Source organism: Chelonia mydas, chromosome 9 (genome assembly GCF_015237465.2).
Source record: "Chelonia mydas isolate rCheMyd1 chromosome 9, rCheMyd1.pri.v2, whole genome shotgun sequence".
Classification (NCBI taxonomy): Eukaryota; Metazoa; Chordata; order Testudines; family Cheloniidae; genus Chelonia; species Chelonia mydas.
The window spans coordinates 32,472,694-32,493,491 of NC_057855.1; the positions used below are offsets into that span (position 1 = coordinate 32,472,694).

General features: G+C 43.6%; 1 protein-coding gene across 8 annotated transcripts in view; it reads right to left on the reverse strand.

The window, feature by feature from the left end:
- The window catches only part of RASA2 (RAS p21 protein activator 2), a 123,331-nt gene that overhangs the window by 78,503 nt on the left and 24,030 nt on the right, over positions 1-20,798 (reverse strand). For 6 of the 8 annotated variants that reach the window (XR_006283576.1, XR_006283575.1, XR_005226735.2 and 3 more), the window contains 2 exons: positions 16,469-16,572; positions 14,483-14,577 (listed from right to left, as the gene is read on the reverse strand). The exons of the other annotated variants lie outside the window; for them this stretch is intronic. Coding sequence is in view for 3 of the 6 variants with exons in the window: in XM_037908738.2 (XP_037764666.1) it covers positions 14,483-14,577; positions 16,469-16,572 (199 nt within the window). In the remaining 3 variants the exon portion in view is untranslated. The remainder of the gene's footprint in view (positions 1-14,482; positions 14,578-16,468; positions 16,573-20,798) is intronic. 8 annotated transcript variants of the gene reach the window in all.

Here is a 20,798-nt window from a genome sequence, read left to right on the forward strand (position 1 = left end):
AGGGACAGAGTGCCCACGGATCATACATATCGGGTGGGGGGAGCACAGCAGAAAACATACACGGCACTGCACTTTAGGATGTAGTTCTGCAGAGCCAGGAAGAAGGAAAAAAAAAAAAAAAAAATCAGCCGAACAACTAAAACCTGCACAACCCTCTACCCTGTTTGGTTTCAGTGGGGTTTTGTGTGGTTTTTTTTTTTTTTGGGGGGGGGGGGGAAGGGGGGGCATGGAAAAAGCCTTTTGTAGGGCTTGCTGGATCCCTAGGCATAGCTAACAGTGTGAACCAAAGTACGCCTTGTCAGAATGGTAACACTTAGGTAGCAGCTAACCAAGTAAGCACCTTCCTGACTAGAGAGGATGGTACAAGAACACACCGACCTCTCAAGAGATGGTACAAGGACACACAGACCCTGTGTAAGATAAGGATGGAAGGAGTATAATGAATGAGGCAGGGAACTGCAAGAAGAGAAAGGATTGTTTCCTGGTTAAGGTAGCTGAATTTTGCCCTGGAGAGCTGGATTGTGTCCCTGCCTGTACTACACAATTCCTTTGTGATGCTAGGCAAGTCATGTAAACAAAAATTTTCACAGGTGATGACTAACTGCATGTCCTTCATTTTCTGGGTAACCCACTTTAGATGCTAGAGTCTGATTTGTAGAAGTGGTTGTTAGGATATAGATATTCAGGCCTGTCTGTAAAGGCCTATACTCTAAGAACGTAGGTATATGTTTATCATTTAGCTAGTAATAGAGGTATACAAGAAAGAATCTGTGTAAGGGCCTTCTCTCACTGTGACAGTCTGAGGCCCTGTTCTTAGGCCAATGCCTTTGGCTAAGCAGCAGAGGCAACCATAAGCTGGGAAGCTAACGGTCACATCCACACATTCCAAACTAATCAATATGGGGCTGTTAGGAAGGTGATCTGATCTATCACCTCCAGAGAAAGGGAAGAACCTAGAAGATGTAAAAGGAAATTTAGGTTGATAGTTTTCTGTCTTGTAAGAACTCACTTACCAATAGACACAGCTGGGAAACCCTTATGTCTTTACAGATGTAGTTGTGAAATCCTCACTTCTGTCTTTATAGTTTTGTCATTATAGTTCCCACTTTGCTATTGTTTATTGCCATGGTCTCTGTCTGGTTCTGTGATTGTTTCTGTCTGCTGTATAATTAATTTTGCTGGGTGTAAACTAATTAAGGTTCTGGGATATAATTGGTTAGCTAATCATGTTACTATGTTAGGATTAGTTAGTTAAATTTCAGTAGAATGATTGGTTAAGGTATAGCTAAGATTACTACTATATAAATTAGGGGCAAACAGGAAGTAAGTTGGGATTCGAAAATAAGGAAAAAGGAACTTGGATTTAAGCTTGCTGCAAGTTCACCCCAATAAACATCGAACTGTTTGCACCTTTGGACTTCAGGTATTGTTGCTCTCTGTTCATGCGAGAAGGACCAGGGAAGTGGGAGAGTGAAGGAATAAGCTCTCTAACATCTTGGTGCCGGGACTTGGGTACATCGCATTGGATAGGTGAGTGGCACCTGTAAGTCCCCCTCCCCAACAGTCCGCGCAGCTGCTTGGAGGGGGTATGGCGAACTCTCGTGATAGTAGTCGCGGGTTCTGGCAAGCTGGGATAATGGATTTTTTGAACAAATGAATAAGGAAGAATCAGGGCCCATCACAGTGCAGGGGTTCACCTGGGATGAGATTGACAAGGAGATGGGAGAGGTTTTGGGAGACCCCAAGGGAAAGGAGTGTAGGAAAAAGGGAATGGTATTACAAGGTTTGTGTGCTGGGATGGCATACTGGGTAAAAAGGGAAGCTGATCTCCTCCAGCACATTAAGGATTTGGAGGGGATTGTGAATCAGCAACAGATTTTAACAGAAATCTGTGTTAGCAGTAGAGGTAGCGGATTTGAAGGTGCGGGATGCTGCACGGACAGGAGTCTTTTGACGCAATCCGGAGAAAGAGGGACGAACTGCTGGGGAGAGTAGGAGACTCAGAGGAGGAACTGTATCATTGTAAACATGGGGGCAATGGACTTGGGGACCACAAACCATCCGCCCCACTAATGGAACTGAAGGAGACACCTCCACCACCCTACCCTGAAAAAATACTGTACCCACCGCCAGTGGATGTTGTAAGCTGGCGATCCACCGTTACAGCCCCTGCGAGAGAGGCTACCCGGGAGGAGGCAGGAATAGTGGCCCCGGTTGCGGGGTGGGGGGACCATGCCCCACAAGTAGTAGAACAGGCAGAAATCTGCCCCTTGTCCCTGAAGGACCGAGAGGCAGTACTGGGCCGTTTGGGAAAGGTACCCCGGAATGATTGGGATCAGTTTGTGCTGAGGCTAGTGGAGGTGGGCAGGGAGATGGAGGGTCTAACTCGTGAGGACCAGGTGACCTTATGGCGTAGTCTTTTGGGACGAGGTACCTTGGGAATCAATGTGGCAGGAGTGGCACACCCATTTCTAATCCCCGGACAGGTGGCAAAACAGTTGTTTGGGGTGTACTCTCGTACTGCGGGGATGAATAAGATGAAACGAATCCTTGGGGAAACAGGGCAGGATACACTTAATCGCATACAGGCATGGGCACGGTGCTCGGTGGATCCCCTGGACGGTCCATGGGTGATGCCCCAGGCAGGGGCACCGGGACCTGGTGGGGGTGTGGAGCAGGGTAGGGGTGTGGAATTGCTGGAGAAATGGTTGGAGCTCAGCAATCCGCAGTTCGTGGGGCATTTAAGGTTGCAGCATCCTGAACTTGCTCCCAATCAGCTACCCTAGTTTCTGGAACAGGCAGGTGTGTGGAGGCAGATGCGTCAGGGGGAAGAGCTATAGAGCACCAGATCCAGAGACTGCAGGCTAAACTGACTACCCAGGATCTTACCAGATCAGGGGGAAAGTGTCCCCGGAGGCCAAGGGACTGGGACTGCCTGAAATGCCAGACACACAATTTTGCGTGGAGACAGGAATGTGTTTGGTGCCAGGATCCCCGGTCCCCCTGTGAACCAGTGGGAGGGACAGAGGTGGGTGCTGCAACTTAGGGGTGCCCTGGGAGGCGTCCTGTCCATGTTCTCAGTTTAGGACGGGATGTATCTGGTCGTCCCACGCTCCAGGGGGCGATCGAAGCAAGTCCCATGAGGGATTTTTTGATAGACACTGGAGTAGCCATCAGTTTAACCACATGGGGGCAGGGGAGACCCTCAGAAGGGACTGTGACAATTGTAGGGGCAACGGGAGAGGAGACACAATTAACCCTGAGGTGGGGACAAATCAAGGAATCTGGGGGGAAGGGGAGATTATGTGGGGTTGCAGTGATATGCTTCATCTGTTGGGGGCAGGAGATTTACACAAACTGGGACTTGTACTGGATTTAGCCAATTGGGTGTGTTTACTGGAGCAAATACAGGACGATCAGGGCTATACCATTCCTATAGGGTAGCCACTATGACCATTAAAGCAGCACATGCCCTCCCACCACCCCTGGCTGGGTGGGAACACATCCAGGTATGGGCTAAGGATAACCTGGATTGTGGTAGGGGCAGCATGGAGGTACTGATGGAGGGAGGGGACCCTCCCCCACAGAAACAGTATCCTATTCCTCGGGAGGCATTGGCAGAGGTGGAGGGAACTATTGGGGAACTGGAACAGAGGGGACTGATTAGGGCAGTTTCATCCCCTTGTAATGCTGCTGTGTGGCCAGTGAGAAAGCCAAATGGTACCTGGCCCCTCACTGGGGATTACAGGGCACTAAATGCTCTGGCCAATACACCATCCTCAGTGGTGGCAGCGTACCCTGAAATGTTGGCCCCTATTGGACCCCAATTCCAAATTTTCACTGTTTTGGACATAGCTAATGGGTTTTGGTCTCTGCCACTAGCTACCTCGTGTCAGTATAAAACTGCATTCACTTGGGAGGGCAGACACTTCTGCTGGACAGTCCTACCCCAGGCATATAGGGACTCCCCTGAAATTTTTCACCGATACATGAGACAAGCTCTGGAGGGGGTGGATTCAGCAAGGTGCATACAATATATAGACAACCTGTTGCTAATGTCAAGGACAGAGGAAGAAGACAGGGAACTAACCGAGCAGGTCCTGCAAGCTTTGGCAAGAGCAGCATTGAAGGTTAATGGGAAAAAGGCTCAGATGGGACAGACAAGAGTGACCTACTTAGGAGTGGAAGTGTCTCAGATGGGAAGGGAAATTGATAAGGGATGGGTGCAACTGATCCAGTCCCTGCCACTGCCTACGGATGTTAAAAGCTTGCAAAGTTTTCTGGGTCTAACTGGATTTTGTGGCCAATTATGCAGAAATAGCCCAGCCTCTATTTGACCTAACCCAAGCCTCAACTTGGGAATGGTCAGAAGAGTGTACTGAGGCAGTGAAAGTGCTAAAGGAAAACCTGGCCAGTGCTCCAGTGCTGGCCTCCCCGGACGGGGAGAAATGCTTTTATCTGTATCCTTTGGTATCGGACACTACCACTGGTTGTGCATTAACACAGGAGTATGGAGCAAAGGACCGACCTGTGGCTTTGCCTCTCGACTTTTGAGTGCTGTGGAATTGAAGCATGGATGGTGTGAAAAGGTGCTGTTGTGCTCCTACTGGGGGGTAGGGAAATTTAAATACCTTACGGGAATGCAGAAAGTAATAGTCCGATCTCATCATGACCCCCTGCGGCTGTTAAACATGCACACTATCTTACAGGGACAAGTGAGTGGGCAGCGTATTGCCGAATGGTTGCTGGTTCTACAGGCAGAAAACATTAAAGCAGAAGTGTTAAAGGAACCCATAGTCTGGGTAGCTGGATTACATCTGGCTGGCACCCCACACCAATGTGAAGCCAGCCCAGGTAAAACCCAACATCAGGTGTTTCGGGCAGCTAACCCCAATCAGGTAAAGGAGGGGACACTGGTATGGTTTTTGGATGGAAGTTGTAGGTATCAAGGGGGACGGAAAACTGCAGGCTTAGCTGTTGTGGGAATCAGAGGCAATGAGACAGTCAGCACCATTGGTTTCCCACTAGAAGCAAGGTCAGCTCAGGAGGCAGAACTGGCAGCCTTGCAAACAGCTTTAAATGAAGTGGATCCCAAATTTGAGCCAGAAGGTTGGGTGGTGGTAGATTCAGATTATGTATTTCGTGGTGCCACATTAATGCTGAGGTGGTGGGCAGATAATCATTTCAGGGCAACAGACGGCTCCACAATCAAGCATGCTACCTGATGGAAGCGAGTGGAGGAGCTCAGTCACTGTTTTACATGGATCAATGTGGTAAAGGTAAAGACATACAAGAAAACAGGATCCCTAAGCAAAGGAAATAATCTGGCCGATGCAGAGGCCAAGTGGGCTGCAACAGAGACACCTCCATGGCTCTGGGAGCCAGAAGAGAGTGTGCCTGTAGCAGTGTTAACAAGAAGCGGGGTGGATACAGATCGGGGAGGGCGAATTCGAGAGTTGCAAGAATCTGACCCAGGACTGGAAGGCATCATGAAACTTGGGGACAAGCATGTGCCCAAGGTGGAACTAATGGAAGGGATTTGGTGAGTCTTAACAACTGAGGGACCAGTAATGTTGTGCCCTCAGGGAAGTCGGATGGTTTTCTTAAGCTGGGTGCACGTAAGTTTGGCAGGGGGACACCCCGTGTTTGACGAGGCACTGGGAATTTTAAAAAGGTTGTACTGGTGGCCAGGAATGGCAGCTGTTTTAAAATCACATCTGGAACATTGTTTGGACTGTGCCAGGCACAGCCCACCTCAAGGTGCTAAGGGGAGAATTAATGAGACAAGCTCCAAGGGGACCATGGGAAAGAACACAAATTGACTACACAGGACCCCTACCACCAGATCATAGGAAAAACCGATTCATGTTGGTGGTAGCGGATGCTTTCAGCAGGTGGGGGGAAGCTTTCCCCACAAAGTATCAGACTGCCCAGGTAACTGCTGAAATACTGGTAAATGAGGTATTCACTCGCTGGGGGATCCCAAAGGTGATTGACTCAGACCAAGGAGCTGCTTTTCGGTCAGATCTGTTAGGGGAGCTATCGGCCCTCACTGGAATCACACAGTTGTTCCATATTGCTTATCACCCACAGGCTGCGGCGCAGGTGGAAAGCATGAACCGCACCATTAAAAGTGAGCTAAGAAAGGGAGTGGAAAAGGGAAGGAAAAAACTGGTCACAGTTACTGCCCTTTGTCTTAATGAGAATAAGGGCCCGAGAATCATGGGAAGGCCCATGGAACGGTGGGAAAATCTACTTACTCCAGTACCTGGGGAAGTCACTACACACGGCTTAACACAAGAATGGATTTTAACTCTAATCGAACATGTAAAGCACATACAGCAGGCAGTGGCCTGGTGAGACGAGCAAGGAGCAGTAAGAGTCAAAGCATGCTATGACCTGCCTGGGGAGCGTAATCTACCCATGGTGGGAGATCTAGTGATGTACAAGATTCCAGGTCAACACCATCCATTCCCAGCTCCTAAATGGAAGGGACCCTATCTTGTCCTTGACCAATTAGGGCCCAGTCTGCTATTACTGGGTACAGAGAATGGGAGTGGCTTCACTGCACGCAAATAAAAAGGTACAAACAGGGGACTGGGAAAGGGGATGTGTAAATTTTGTTGTGTGTGTATTACAGGTTAATTCAAAAAGGAGAAAAGGATGAAAATTCCCTGGCCCTGGATGGAACAATTACTAGTGCTAATCACAATTGTCACATTTACAAATTCTATTCAGATCCCACGATGTGAAGTGTCAAAAGGAGGAAACACATGGACGGCTACACATGCAACCTGTGGTAATAAAGCTAATGAAGACTATGAGAATCTCCCCATAGAAAGATGTACCACTAATACTCCAACAGGAATTTGGCAGTGTCGGTATATGATTTATGGATTAGACGGGGGAATCCCAACCAGGTGGAGAATATCAAATTTATCAGGAAATATCGCATGGTACTCCCTGAGTGCTGCCATGATTAACGATAATGGAAAACACAGTTACCCAGTTATGTGGTTTGTTACAGAGGGTCCAAAGAATATAATCCTCTGGTCTCCTGCAGCAAATGAACCCTCTTGGGAAAACAGGGCCCCACATTTAGGGTGTAATGTTACCATATGTAACCACAATGGTACTTCCATGGAAGATAATCCCCGAAGGTGTGATTGTTATGTACATATTCCATTAGGTGTAAAATCCCCTTTGGGACGCTGGGTGTATGGTGAGTTAACCATTTTACAGACTGTAACCCTACAGGTGATATGGATGCCAAGTTGGAAGAATCCAAATTTAAAGTGGCCACAGCCTGGAGCCGAGAATATTCCCCGATGAGCAAATGTATGGGAGCAGGTGCAGCCAGCACTTTTTAACGTGTCCTTTCACTTTATTACATGGGTGGTATGCCCCAAGGAATGGTGGGTGGACCAAATTCATCCTAATTGTAGTATGTATATAAAAGGATTGAAACAGCAATTCAATGGATGGGTGAGGGGACACACCTGGAATCGTCGGAAAAGGGAATTGTGGGAAGCGGGGAACACTATGCTGGGTACATGGAATCTGGGGGACGAGTGGGTAACCAAACAATTAGTAAGCCAAAATGTGAAATTTCAACAACAAATGAATGGCACAGCAACTATTAGCAGTTGCCACAGGGTGGAGGACAGCAGTAGAGGTAAACTTGCAGTTAACTCATTGGGCAGGGCACCTGGTGACATGGGTAGGGGATGGCTTCAGAAGACTAACATGGGGAGAAGTGTGTGTAAGTATTCAAAATGCTCAGTTAATAATGTTAATGGATATTATGAGAGATGCCTGGTCAGAACAATGACCTTCAGTATTAAATCGGGAGGCTAGCCCATATTTATCCACAATTGCAAAAACATACCCATCTACCTGGAAAATAACATCCCCGACCTGTGGGGACCATTTTTGTGTAATTGTTACTACGATACCATGGGAAGGAAATGCAAATAAGGTGGTTCCCTTGAACCCATGGGAGTAAGTAGGGAAGGGGGAGCGTGGTGGGAGCCACTAGGAAATAGGTCGGGGGGTGGAATGGAGTAAATTGGACTTGTTATCACATTAAGCAGTTGTATATCCAGAGGAGGAATATGGATGTGCCCCTCTATGACTATGGAGGAGCAGGATCAATGGCCTATTCCGGGGGGGGGGGGGGGGGGGAGGGGCATTTAGGGGTAATGTATATGGGGTACGGTGTATTCTGTTGGGAATGTATGCAATCCTGCAGTAACACACTAGGAGGCAAAATCCTTCCAGTGTATGACCAAATTATGAACTTCTATACACTGCCACCTGGACTATGGTGCATCAATAGATCAGTGGACTTAATCGTTGTAAACAATCGAACCAGCACCTACTACCCCATACCGTACCAAGTAGCTGAATTGGTTTGGACAATTGGTTTGGACAAACAGGGAAGTCCTGTTTCACCCCTTGCAACCCATGGAAGGGGCACGTTGAGAGATCTTTGGAGAATTTAGCTCTAACAAGTTTCTACTTGGCAAGTGTGAACTGTTATTTCCAGAGGCTCAAAACTTGGCCAAATGAGGGCTGATTTTTTTACAGCGGTGGCAAAAGGCACTTCCCTGTTGCTAGGGCCGCACTCCTGCCATTTCAAATCCCCAATACAAAGCATGGAGGTGCTAGAGCTTTGAGGAAACTCTTGCAAGCATGGTTTTTTTTTTGTTTGTTTGTTTGTTTTTAAAAACATGGACAAAATAAGCATTTCCCCCCAGTCTCATTACTGGAAACAGCTGAACCATTTTAGCCGAAACTTTGAAAAAATAATTCAGTCTATAAGTTTGAATCCTAACAACTAAAGGAAACTGAAAACAGAGTCTTATAATGGAAAGTGTTGGGCAACCTTAATTATAACCAGCACTACCTGTTCTACCTATAACAGATAAGCGGATGCAATACATGCACACACGGAGAGGAAATGGAGAAAATATTGGTCAGCATGATAAACAGTGGTGGCAAATGATAGTTACCTTTATGAAAATTTTGTGACACCATGTTGAGCATCTGACGAATCGTCAAATCAGCTACACATCACATCACTCCTCCTCCCTTTCCAACTACAGAGAAAGGAAGCATCCTATCCCTCTTTAAGGCAGGGGCACCACTTTTCTTTCCCCGTGCTGAGAAGTAAGCATCTGGTCCTTGTTACTTCCCTCCCCCCCCAAACCAGCTTGTCCCCGGCAGGGCCTTTTACGGGATCTTTCCCAGCAGTTCAGTTTCCCAGTTTGGGGTGGGAGTGGTTGTTACTATCCTGCCATCCAGAGGAAGACCCAGCTGCTCCCCATCAATGAGTCCATTCTACTGAAAGTCCTGAAACATTTGATACTTCACTTGAGGAAGTTTCATCATCTCCTAGACTTTTCCAGGTCTAGTTGTGCATCATGCATCTTCAACATTCACAGTGCAAGTCATATATTCCCTTCCCTTTATATTATATTCCAGTTTACATAAAAATGAATCCACCACCCACTACATGCTAGTCACTTATCCAACTGTTAATTCTCCTCCAATTCACGCTTTTGAGTGAGGCACAACTGATCTCCTTTCTACTCTTGTACGTAGAAAACCTGTCCGCTGCACTGGTTCAAGTCACAGTTTATACCAGCACACCACATATACACTAGGGTTTGCACCAGCGCAGCTAAACAATGCTGACAGGCCTAGTGATCGCTCCACTTTTGAAAGCACACAAACTTCTCAATGAGTTATTTAAAAGAATAAAAAAAGTTAGAGCTCAAACTTGGCAAAGCAGAATATAAACAGTTCTCAAATTTTTATGTTGAAATTAATGAGTCAATAACTGGTTCTTTTAACATAGTCCATTAACACAGGTTTATCTAAAGACTTATGGTGATTAAATATGTACAAGTTTAGATTACCTAAAAGTTAGCTAAAAGATTCTATGGTGAGACACCATAAGATTAGATTCATAAAGAACACACTGCTCTGAAGAATTTGGGGAGTGGGTGGGAAGATACAAGACTGATTTTTACTAACTGGAACAAGCTACAACTTGACCTATAAAACACTGCTACTGTTGCTGCCCCATAAAGACAATAAAACCCTTAGCTGAGCTCTTGCACGCTTACATCAAAACATGTATACGTCAGAAAAATGTTCTAATTCCTTTGGGGCAAAGGCCGTTTTCCTCTGTGTACATCACTGGACACATGGGAGGAGCAGAAGAGAGTTGGAGACTTAGAAGTTTCTTTCATAAGGAAGTTTCAACAGTAACTATTTTGGGATCCCTGCCAAGTATTTCGTAAACTGTTACTACATGCACTGAATGACAAGTACATTAAGAAAATATTTGTCAAGCCTTGTGTAAGCACAGAAATGATGTCATAAAAAATAGATTTACAGGGTAAAACAATGGGATATTTAAGATGATGCCAGTAATCTTAGAAAGAGCTCTTGAATACCAAATGAAGAGCTATCAGTAGCAGGGTGGATAAAAATGTTTTTTTTTAAAAAAATGTTTATTTAAATCAGCTTTTTTCCTCAAAAAGCATTTTTTTAATAAAATCTATCTAAAGATAGTTTTAATTAAGATACATTGTCTTAGATATCTCATTATGGAATACGGATTATACATTCTAATTCTATAGTATGAGACAATGTATTCATACAATGTTTAAAAAAAGTTTTGTAAATGAGTTGCAATAGCTCATGGTTTAGGGACCCAATCTCACGGGGCTTCAGTATAGATTTAGGTTAATCTTTCTATCTACCCAATGACCCAGTGCTCCGTCTAGATGATACTATCAGAGATGCTTAGTTTTGCAGTTCTCAAACTGGATTTGTGTATCCAGAGGTAACATGCTTGTTAACAGCAAAAACGTTTTAAAATAAATATATAGAGATGAGAAACAACAGACCTCAACTCTATTGTCCCTCTGCAAATTTGTATATACGGTCAATCCCTTACTCTCTCTAAAAGTAGAAAGTTTCAAAAAGTTCAATGAATAGAAGTTTGTTGGGGGCGGAATAGATCTGGACAGGGAGAAGTCTGGAGATAAATGTGAGAAGTGAGGGACATAGGCTTGTTTGGTTAAAATATTATAGGTTTTCTGTTGAAGAAAAAAAAAAATCCAGAATACTTAATGTTGTTGTTTTGGTTAAATAAAACAATTTAAATGTCTGGTGATGTTCTCTTCCTAATACAGCATGGCAAGAAAATCCTCCAATTATTAATGATTAACCTGTTGAACTGGAGACAGTTCACCTCCCAATGACTTCATAAATATCTGCTTCAATTATCTTTGATAAATGAAATAACCAAACAATCATTCGTTTTCTGATATAGCTGGAAAACTAATCTGAAAAGTTTTCATAATAAATCACTGTTTAAAAATGTATATAGTGTGTACCTTCTAAAAATGAAACCTACATCTGAGTTGTGAAAAATATGTATTAAAAGGTTGTAACAACCAATAAGAATGCACTTTTATGTAGAAAACCATGATTAAATTGAGTCTTCTTAAGTAGGAATTTAAATCATGATTTAAATCAATTTGATTTAAATCAAATCCACCCTGATTAATAGCATTACCATAACATTGTTAGCTTAAAGCTAGCTGCAGAAAACTTCATTATATAGCCCCTGATTACTGATACAAGGGACTACAGAACTTATGTGACTTTTTTGTTTTTAAAACCATAGTGAGTGGCTTACAGAACAAGATAGTTAAGGAAACCATAACCGGCTTAGTGAAAAACTTCGATTCAGAACCAGAGAACCAGCCTACCTCAGAGAAAGACCCTGAGTCCCTGTCCACAGAGGTGCTGTATCAGGGGATATCAAGGTAGATTTACCCTAGACTGCAACAGTAGAGAAAACACCAGATGGTCTGATGCTTTATCACCCTACAGTACCAAACCACTAGACTCAAGTAAGCCCATAGCCAGTGTCTGTGCACTCATTGGTACCAGGCGAGCTTTCTCCTATACCATTGGGAACTCCCGCATCAAAGGCTGAATAGGTCTAATGTTGTTGCACATGCCTCTGACATCGTACCAACAGACTCCTGTTGCTGATCTTGTTGCCCAGAAGTAGTTGGCACCATGGCAGGGGTCAATCCAGATGGTACGGGTTCTAGAGCTGGAGCCAAGGACCCCTGATATGAAGAGGCTGGAAGCAGGGAGCTTCTCATGCCAGAAGACCCTTTCCCCAGTCCTTCTGAATGCTTATTGGTGGATGACACCAGGGACCTAGATTGTCTAGTGGACCCAAGGCCTGGTCTACACCATGAATAACATAGCTGAAGTCAACATACTTAGATCTACTTATTGTGGTGAAGACACCGCGGTAAATTGACTGCTGACACTCGCCCATTGACTCTGCCAGTGCCTCTCGCTCTGGTGGACTACCGGAGTCGACAGGAGAGTGCTCGGTGGTCGATTTATTGCGTCTTAACTAGATGCAATAATCGACCCCTGCTGGATCGATTGTTCTGGAGTAAGTGTAGACAGGCCCTTAGTCTCGGCTCCTTGGATAAATCCAACCTCTTGTGCTTCTAGAAATTGTCAAAATTTGTTGAAATACTGTGGGGTTTTGCATGGTTATTTTCACTTATCTAAAAACCATGTGGCAAACAATGCACTCCCCTCAGAAATGGTAAAATGCACTGCTGGTAGTATAATGCAAAAGAAATCTAGATAAGCTTGTTAGTAAGAAAAAAAATAAAGTACTTCATGACTCCATCTAGTTTTGCTGCATCTGCAAATTGTATACCAGAACACAGAACAGCTCTATAGTTAATCAGAATTAGCATCTCTATTGCTGACATTTCCTAATTAAGTGTTAATGTTATATCAGCAATGGCCAACATTTTGCCTCTGTATGAAAATTTAGGTCATTCATCAGGCATATGGTAAGCACAGCTTCACTAAATTAATAAAAGGTAAAAGAGAAAAAAAAAGCCCAAAGAGCAAAAAAGTGTATCCTGAATACACCAAAGGAACATATATGCTCCTTCAGTGCCACATCATCCAGTTGCACCCATAATTAGGGATTGGGAGGAGTCAGGTGGAAAGCAGCAGGAGAACAGATGGCTAAGTGCATAGTCTGAAGAGTGGACTGTATAGAAAAAGTGGCATTTACAAGCCGGTTTTGGAAGAAATGAACATTTCCTGCATTGTTATTTGAGAGAGCCAAGTTTGATATTTTTCTGTATCTAGAACACTATACACTAAAGTTGTTTATGAACAGCTTCATATTTGCCTAATACATGTAGAGTATACAGCGAAAAGCGAGCTACTGTTCCACATGTTTCTTTGCAAATAAGAATCAAGTGTGATACCCACTTAGACCAAAGAAGGAATGACATTTCTGCATTCTGAATGGCTTTCTGGGAGAAGGGTATGGTTGATTAGCACTCATATGGTATTGGAGGGAAGAATGAGATACTAAATTAAGCCTGTTCTGATTTGTTCTACTAGTATATGATATTAATTCAGATGTTGCTTTGCACAAAGACAGATTTTCCAACAAGTTTGGGCACACAATTCTGTGCCTACCTGCCTGCCCAGGTAATGTAATTCTACATGTGTATGATTACAATGCACAAGTGGATAATTCTGGGCATTAACATGTCTACCCTATTTGAAAATCTCACCCATAGATCCCCCTTTTACAGAAAGTTTCAATCTGAAGGGTTGTGGGTCCTGCCCTTATATAAGTTTGAGAAAACTGTACTAAGTTTAAGATGTATGGTTATCACAGCAGCAACTTTCTAAAGGAGGTTCTCAAGAGCCTCCTGTTGAATTTTCTCCATCAAATTGAAAGGAGGACTAATGCACTTTCCCTGCTTACAGTAGAATCCAACTCAACTCTAGGTGCTGCTAAGACAACACTGCCAGCAGAACTAAACTCAGAGGCTCAAGAAGAGAAAAATTATTATTTTTGGAATGTACCCAGTGTCAGGTATTTTAAAACTCCCCAGGAAGGGCACCCCAGAATACTCCAACCCTGAGGTCCTTCAAACACCATTTCAAATTACATATATTGAACACTGTGCTATACTACCAAGATACTTAAATGGAAAAAACAAAACAAGTTTGTATGTTTCCCCGTTCTTCACTCCTCCTCTCTGCAGGCACATGTCTCTTGCACAAGGTTTTCAAGTCAATATATATTTGTAAAGTAAAGACACACACACACACACAGTTACTATAATTTCCATCCAACATTGCTCTCTCAATAACGCTACTTCTTGAAAAGCTGTCACGAGAAACAATACAACATAGCCATTTTAGAAATGCATGGCTATTACTATTAGAAATGAAGCAGGCATTTAAAAAGTTACAGAAATTACCCAGGTGCTCCCCATCCATCTGGCAAAGTTTTCTGTAACTCCTAAAAATAGTTATCTTACTGCAACTAGAACTTTTACCATATATGTAACATTTTTTCTTTATTTTAAGCATTAATAGTTACCTGGACCTCTGAATTAGAATCAACAGGCTGAAGCAAAAACCATGTCTCTTTGCTGGTATATTTGCATAAGTCCTCTTTTTTGATTGCTACCTTTCCTACAGAAAAAGAGTGTGATAATGTAAGAAACTGACTTTCCCATGGAAGCATTAGATATTGCTTTTAATAAGAGACAACTTCAATATAAAATTTAGTCTTTTTTTAAAGATTCAAGTTGTTTAACATTGTAAAACATAAAAAGTGGAAAATATACTATAATTTTTAAAATTATTTTTCTCCTTTGATGCTGTATGAAAGACCCAAACAAATAAGGGAAACTACTCACCAAGAGAAAACAGTGAAAAAGGACTATACAAACAGTAAACCAACTGGAGAAAAATCTCTTTAATTATACTCAGTACCTTGGATGTGACAAGTAATATTACTAGGTAAAATTAAACTTCTGCCTGAAAACAAGTTAATATGTCCCTTTAAATGCTAAACAAAATTAATGTTTAAGAGAATAAAGGTGCCGAAGAATGTTTAAAAAATAGAAAATTGAAAGGTAGATAGCTTTTGCACTGATTGCTATTTGAAAAGCGATTATACCAAATTATCTAGCATGCTTGCACAGAGTATTTCCCTCCTCAGTTCAAGTAATGTGAAGTAACTATTTCCACTGAACAGTTAACAAGAGTTTTTAAAGGAACTATTTATCCAAAGAGTCTTCATAAAAGCAGCGGCAAAAGGGCAATGATACAGTGAAAACGTACATTTCCTTCCATTTTATCAGGTAAGCCTACTCACGTAAAACATTTTGCAGTACCATTTTGTACCTTTTAGCCATTTCATGACAAAACTAAATGTCTTAGGAGGTCTTCAGAAAATTGGGGGGGGGGGGGGGGGGTTAATTACTTCCACTATATAGCTCCAAAATACAAGCAATGATCCACATATTTTGTTGGCATAGAGTTGTAGAAACCAAAGGGTAAATTATATATTTTTCTGAAATGCACTGAATATGGCGAGTAATTATATCAAGTTGTTCTATCACCCTCCAAAAGGACCAAGTTAGAATAGGACAAAATTAAGCAGACTCCTGTACCCAATTTAGAACAGTACTGCATTTTAATTACTTTAAACTGTGTGCTGAGCTAAAACTGTCTGTACAAAAAAACCCAAAACCTTTAGACCGGGGTGGACAAACTATTTGGCCCAAGGGCCACATCTGGGAATAGAAATTGTATGGCAGGCCATGAATGCTCACAAAATTGGGGTTGGGGTGCAGGAGGGGATGAGGGCTCTGGCTGAGGCCAGAAATGAGGAGTTATGAGGGAGGGAGGGAGCTCAGGGCTGGAATAGAGGGGTTTGGAGGGCAGGAGGGGGATCAGGGCTGGGGCGGGACTGGTGATGTGGAGTTTGGGGTGTAGGAGGGTGCTCCGGGCTAGGACCGAGGAGTTGGGGTGAGAGAAAGGGTGCAAGAGGGTACACCAGGCTTAGATCGAGGGGTTCAGAGGGTAGGAGGGGGATCAGGGGTGCAGACTCAGGGCAGTGCTGACGTCAAACGGCTCCAGGAAGCAATGGCATATCCCTGCTCCAGCTCCTACACAGAAGCATGACCAGGCAGCTCTACATGCTGCCCCGTCTGCAGACACTGCCACTGCAGCTCCCATTGGCTGCAGTTCCCGGCCCAGGGAGCTGCAGGGCGGTGCTTGGGGTGGGGGCAGCGTGCAGAGCGGAGCCCCCTGGCTGCCCCCACATGTAGGAGCCAGACAGGGGCCATGCCACTGCTTTCGGGAGTGGCCCCTGACCCCGCTGCCCAGCTGGAGCACCGGAGCGGGGGAAGCCCCAGACTCTGCTCCCCAGCGGAAGCTTGAAGGCCAGATTAAAACGGATGGCAGACTGGATCTGGCCTGTGGGCTGTAACTTGCTCACCCCTGCTTTAGACTATCAACATATTTTATATAATTTCAACAGTAAAGGTTATTTTCAGAATATACTAGTTCTTACCTATACGTAGGACTCTTTGTAAAACGCTCTTATCATAAATATAGAAGGACAAACACTGGAATGTTCTTGGAATCTCAAAGTAAAACTCTTCACCAAAGAAAGGACTGGGGAAAAAAAAGGGGGGGGGGTAACTGTAAATAGCAAAATATTTTGTTGTAGAATTTATAGAAGATGACATCTGCTAAAATTTAGCAAGTTAAATTTTAACCCAGATGTAATGTTTCACAAAAAATTAAATTACATGCAGGAGAGATTTTTCTCTTCTCCAGAGTTCAACAATCCAATTTTCCAAAATGTTCAAGTTATGAAGGGAAATCTCGCTCCTTCCCAGTTCACCAAATAACTGAGGCACTCCAGAGTTTTAAAGTTTTGTTTACTCATTTGTTTCTGTGGCCACAATATTCTAGTGATATATTATACTAGAACTACTGAGACAGATGTTCAGGTCTATGATGACAAAGATTCAAGTGTTAAAACAAAGCTACTTGTAAATTTAAGTGATCAAAAGAAATTAAGTCAAGCACTAAAATTTCAGAGGAATTATTTAGGTTCTTTCAACATATTTATTCGCATCTTTCTAGAAAAGAAAGCCTGTACCCTAAAGGACTTATTTCTAAAAAAAATGGAACCAAGATTTCTTCAAACTTGTGTAGTTGATCCCTGTGACAGAAAGTGACCCTTTCTTTGTCTGCTAGATCAGAATATCATTGTTCTGTGCACCGATTTACTTTTCCAACTCAGTACGTGGGGTTCGTAGTTTCTGAGAGAAGCCCAAATTCACAGGTAAATATCCTAATATGTAGTTCTTGACTGATATTTGAAGGTTCCAAAAATCCCCTTAATTCTAGGGTCAACTTCTTTCCAGAGATGTTTAACCAGAGGACATTTCCACAACATAATTTATATTAGTAGTTGTTACTACAGTAGGACCTCAATTTGGACAAGTGCCTGTGAGACGTACTATTTAATGATGTACCAAGCAAATAAAGTAGTATCATCATGTAATTAATATACTTTATTTGAAAACGGTCATTTAGGTTTAATTATAAATTTGTAAAAAGTATTGTTTGTAAAATTAACAATATGACTTTATACACCATTTACTATCATCTATACTCAGAATTGGGAAGAGTTAGCTCAATTAATAAATACTAGTACAACACAGAATGGCAAGTTTCCCCTTTTCTGATTTAATTTGGTATTCTAAATTAGCATAGCAATGAGCCACAATAGGATGTGCATTAGTAGACTTTTTACCTCAAGCTTCACAGCATGCACCAACAGTCTACTAATGTACATCCCACTTTGGCTCATTTGCTGCCAGAACACAGCTTGTTTTATGGCATTTCATAGATTTGTACAGACAAAAACCAATGTTAGACTCCACTGAAACAGTAACCATCTTAACTCTTTAGTGAAGTTTTTCCATTTTATTAATATAAGTTGTATGTTGGAAAAACTCAGTGGGTATCCAAGATCCTGAGTTTTCTCAAGAAAAAAAACCAAATGAAAATTCTATTACAATGTTATACATCAATAAGATTTAAGTGCCAATTTCTATTATAGTTAAGAGTCATTTGGTTTCAGTATATATAATACACACACACACACACACACTTTTAAATTAATTTTATAAATATTGTTGTGATGGGGTGTTCAGATGGGCCAATTTACCTATTGGGCTGCAAGCTGGGAAAATTAAGACTGAGAGGAAAGCCCTAATTCGAGGAAGCTCACCTGTATAGGAACAGGCAGGGCTTCTATAAAGCCACTGAGCGGATACAGAGGGGCTGCAGTGACTCCCTGGGAGAGGGGAGGAGTGTTTGGGGCTGCTAAGACAAGTAGCCTGCAGTTGCTCCCTGGGAGAGAGTAGCATAGTTGGCAACCCCAGAGATGGGAAGGTTGCCAGATGGTAAGGAAAGGGCTCAGGGAAAGGCAGTAAGGTCTAGAAGGGAACAAACTTTGGCTGGTGATTAGAAGGTCCCTCAGCTGGAAGAGAGAGTGGGGCCGGTTTCCCCTGCCAGCCACCGAGGAAGTGGTACTATGAGGCAGTGAAAGGAAAGACTGCCTGGGATGAGAAGGCAGACTTTGGTATCCCAGAAGTGGATAACATGTATAGTGACCTGGCTGTAGGGCCGAGTCACGAAGAGGCAGTAGTAACTCATGGACCAAGAGAGGGGCTGCAGACAGAAAGAGACTGAATATAAATACAGGAAAGGGAGTTGACCTTGTGACACTAATCCCCAGAATGGCCAGGAGGAGGTGGTGTCATCCACTAGCGAGTAGAGTGCCCCATCACAATTGTACTGTGCAACTAATGGCTCTCAATGTAGTTATGTTAAGAAGTTAAAAGGAGAATCCTCTTTTTAATAAAGAGATACTTACAAGATTTGGGTACCACCATATAAACGTTCTTATAAAAGTTAACACCAAGAAACTCTGTTTTTAAGTGCACTGAATCGGTAAAGGTTTTGACATGGCCAATAAACCTGAACTTTTACAGTTCCAGTGCACTTAAAAAGAATGGCTATAAACCTTTATTGTATATGTGTATTTATAAACAAATAGAAATGTGCACATTCACTATGTTTCAACACTGGTGACAAGATTTCAGAAGCTTATTTCCAGTGCATATAGCAACAAGGAGAAAGTTACCCAGGCCAGGTCTACTCTATAAAATTAGATCCAAGTGAGCTGCCTTAGGTCGACTAGTTGTACATGTGTCTACACTTAAAATTTGTTTCCCCATCAATGTAAGCTCTCCATTATACTGACAAAGTAACCCAACTTCTGAGCAGCATTGAGCCATGATCGATATATTGAGGTTGATAAAGCGCAAACGTAGAGGTGACAGAGGTAACACACTGCCTAACAGTCCTCCAGAAGTTGTCCCACAATGCCTCACACTGACTGCTCTGGGTCACAATTGTGACCCTGACTGCCCAGGGGTCACAGAGACCAGAAGGTGCCTTCCTCCTTTAAAGCTCTGCAAATTTTTGAAGTGCCTTTTCTTGATTATTCAGCTTGGCGAGCACACCTAGCAATTCTTCATTGTTGTGCACAACTGCCCAGCTGACCATGGCAGCTGCACGCTCCAGATACGCTGCAGCTTGGGGTAGACAGGAGATATTGGATCTCTTGGGCCTGTCAGAAAAGGTTATGCAACATCTACAGAACAAACATATCCATAGAAATGTGGCCATCAATGAGCCAAGAGATGGAGGAGAAGGGATATGACAGGAATCGTCATGGCAGTACCATATGAAAGCAAACCAACTGTGGCAGGCATTCCAGAAGGCCAGTAACGCCAACAGTTGATCAAGTGCCAAGCTGCAGACCTTCCATTTTTACAAAGAACTACACCTCTACCCTGATATAATGCGGTCTGATATAACGCGAATTCGGATATAACACGGTAAAGCAGCGCTCCGGGGAGCGGGGCTGCTTTACCCCGTTATATCTGAATTCATGTTACCACAAGTGGTTCCTCTGCGCTCCCCCCTTTACTTGCTGTGGCCCCCCCGCCCCAGCTCACCTCCACTCCACCTCCTCCCACGAGCATGCCACAGCTCCAACTGGCATGGCAAGCCTGCGAGGGGGGAGAAGAGGAGCTGCGGTGCGCTCGTGGGAGGTGGCGGAGGGGTGAGCTAGGGTGGGGAGCGGTTCCTCTCCCTACCTAGATATAATGCGGTCTCAGCTATAAGATGGTAAGATTTTTTGGTTCCCAAGGACCACGTTATATCAGGGTAGAGGTGTACATGCCATACTGGCAGAAAGCCTGCATGTGGTTGTGGATACCTCTAAGACGCCTGAGTCACAGGCCCCTGATGTGAACAGCAAGGATGAAGAGGAGGTGGGACATGCGAGTGGGGGAGGGGAAAACCCAGCTATGACATGAACCAGGACCTGTTTCAGACTCCTCCACAGTTCAGTCAGTCCCAGCAGTCAAGCACAGACAAGCCTGATGCAGAGGAAGAAACACTGGGTAAGTGTGTAAATTTATTTCCCATTACAACTTAGCAAGACACAGCTATGGCTTTTCATTAACTTTCTTGTACTATAATAGGTATTGGTACAACAGAGAAAGGTAAAGTTAGTTGTGTGGGGGTAGAGGCAGCTACGTGGAGCAGTTTATGTACACAGGGATGTCCCTTGAATCCTCCTGAGAGATCTTGATGAAACTTCCATGGTGATATCCTGCAATCCTCTTCTGAAGGTTTCAAGGGCGGCAGCTTTATTTCTTCCTCCGTGGCAGGACACTTTCCCATACTAATTACCGATAACTTCAGCAGGCACCACTGCAGCACACAGGCTAATAGCATATGGGCCT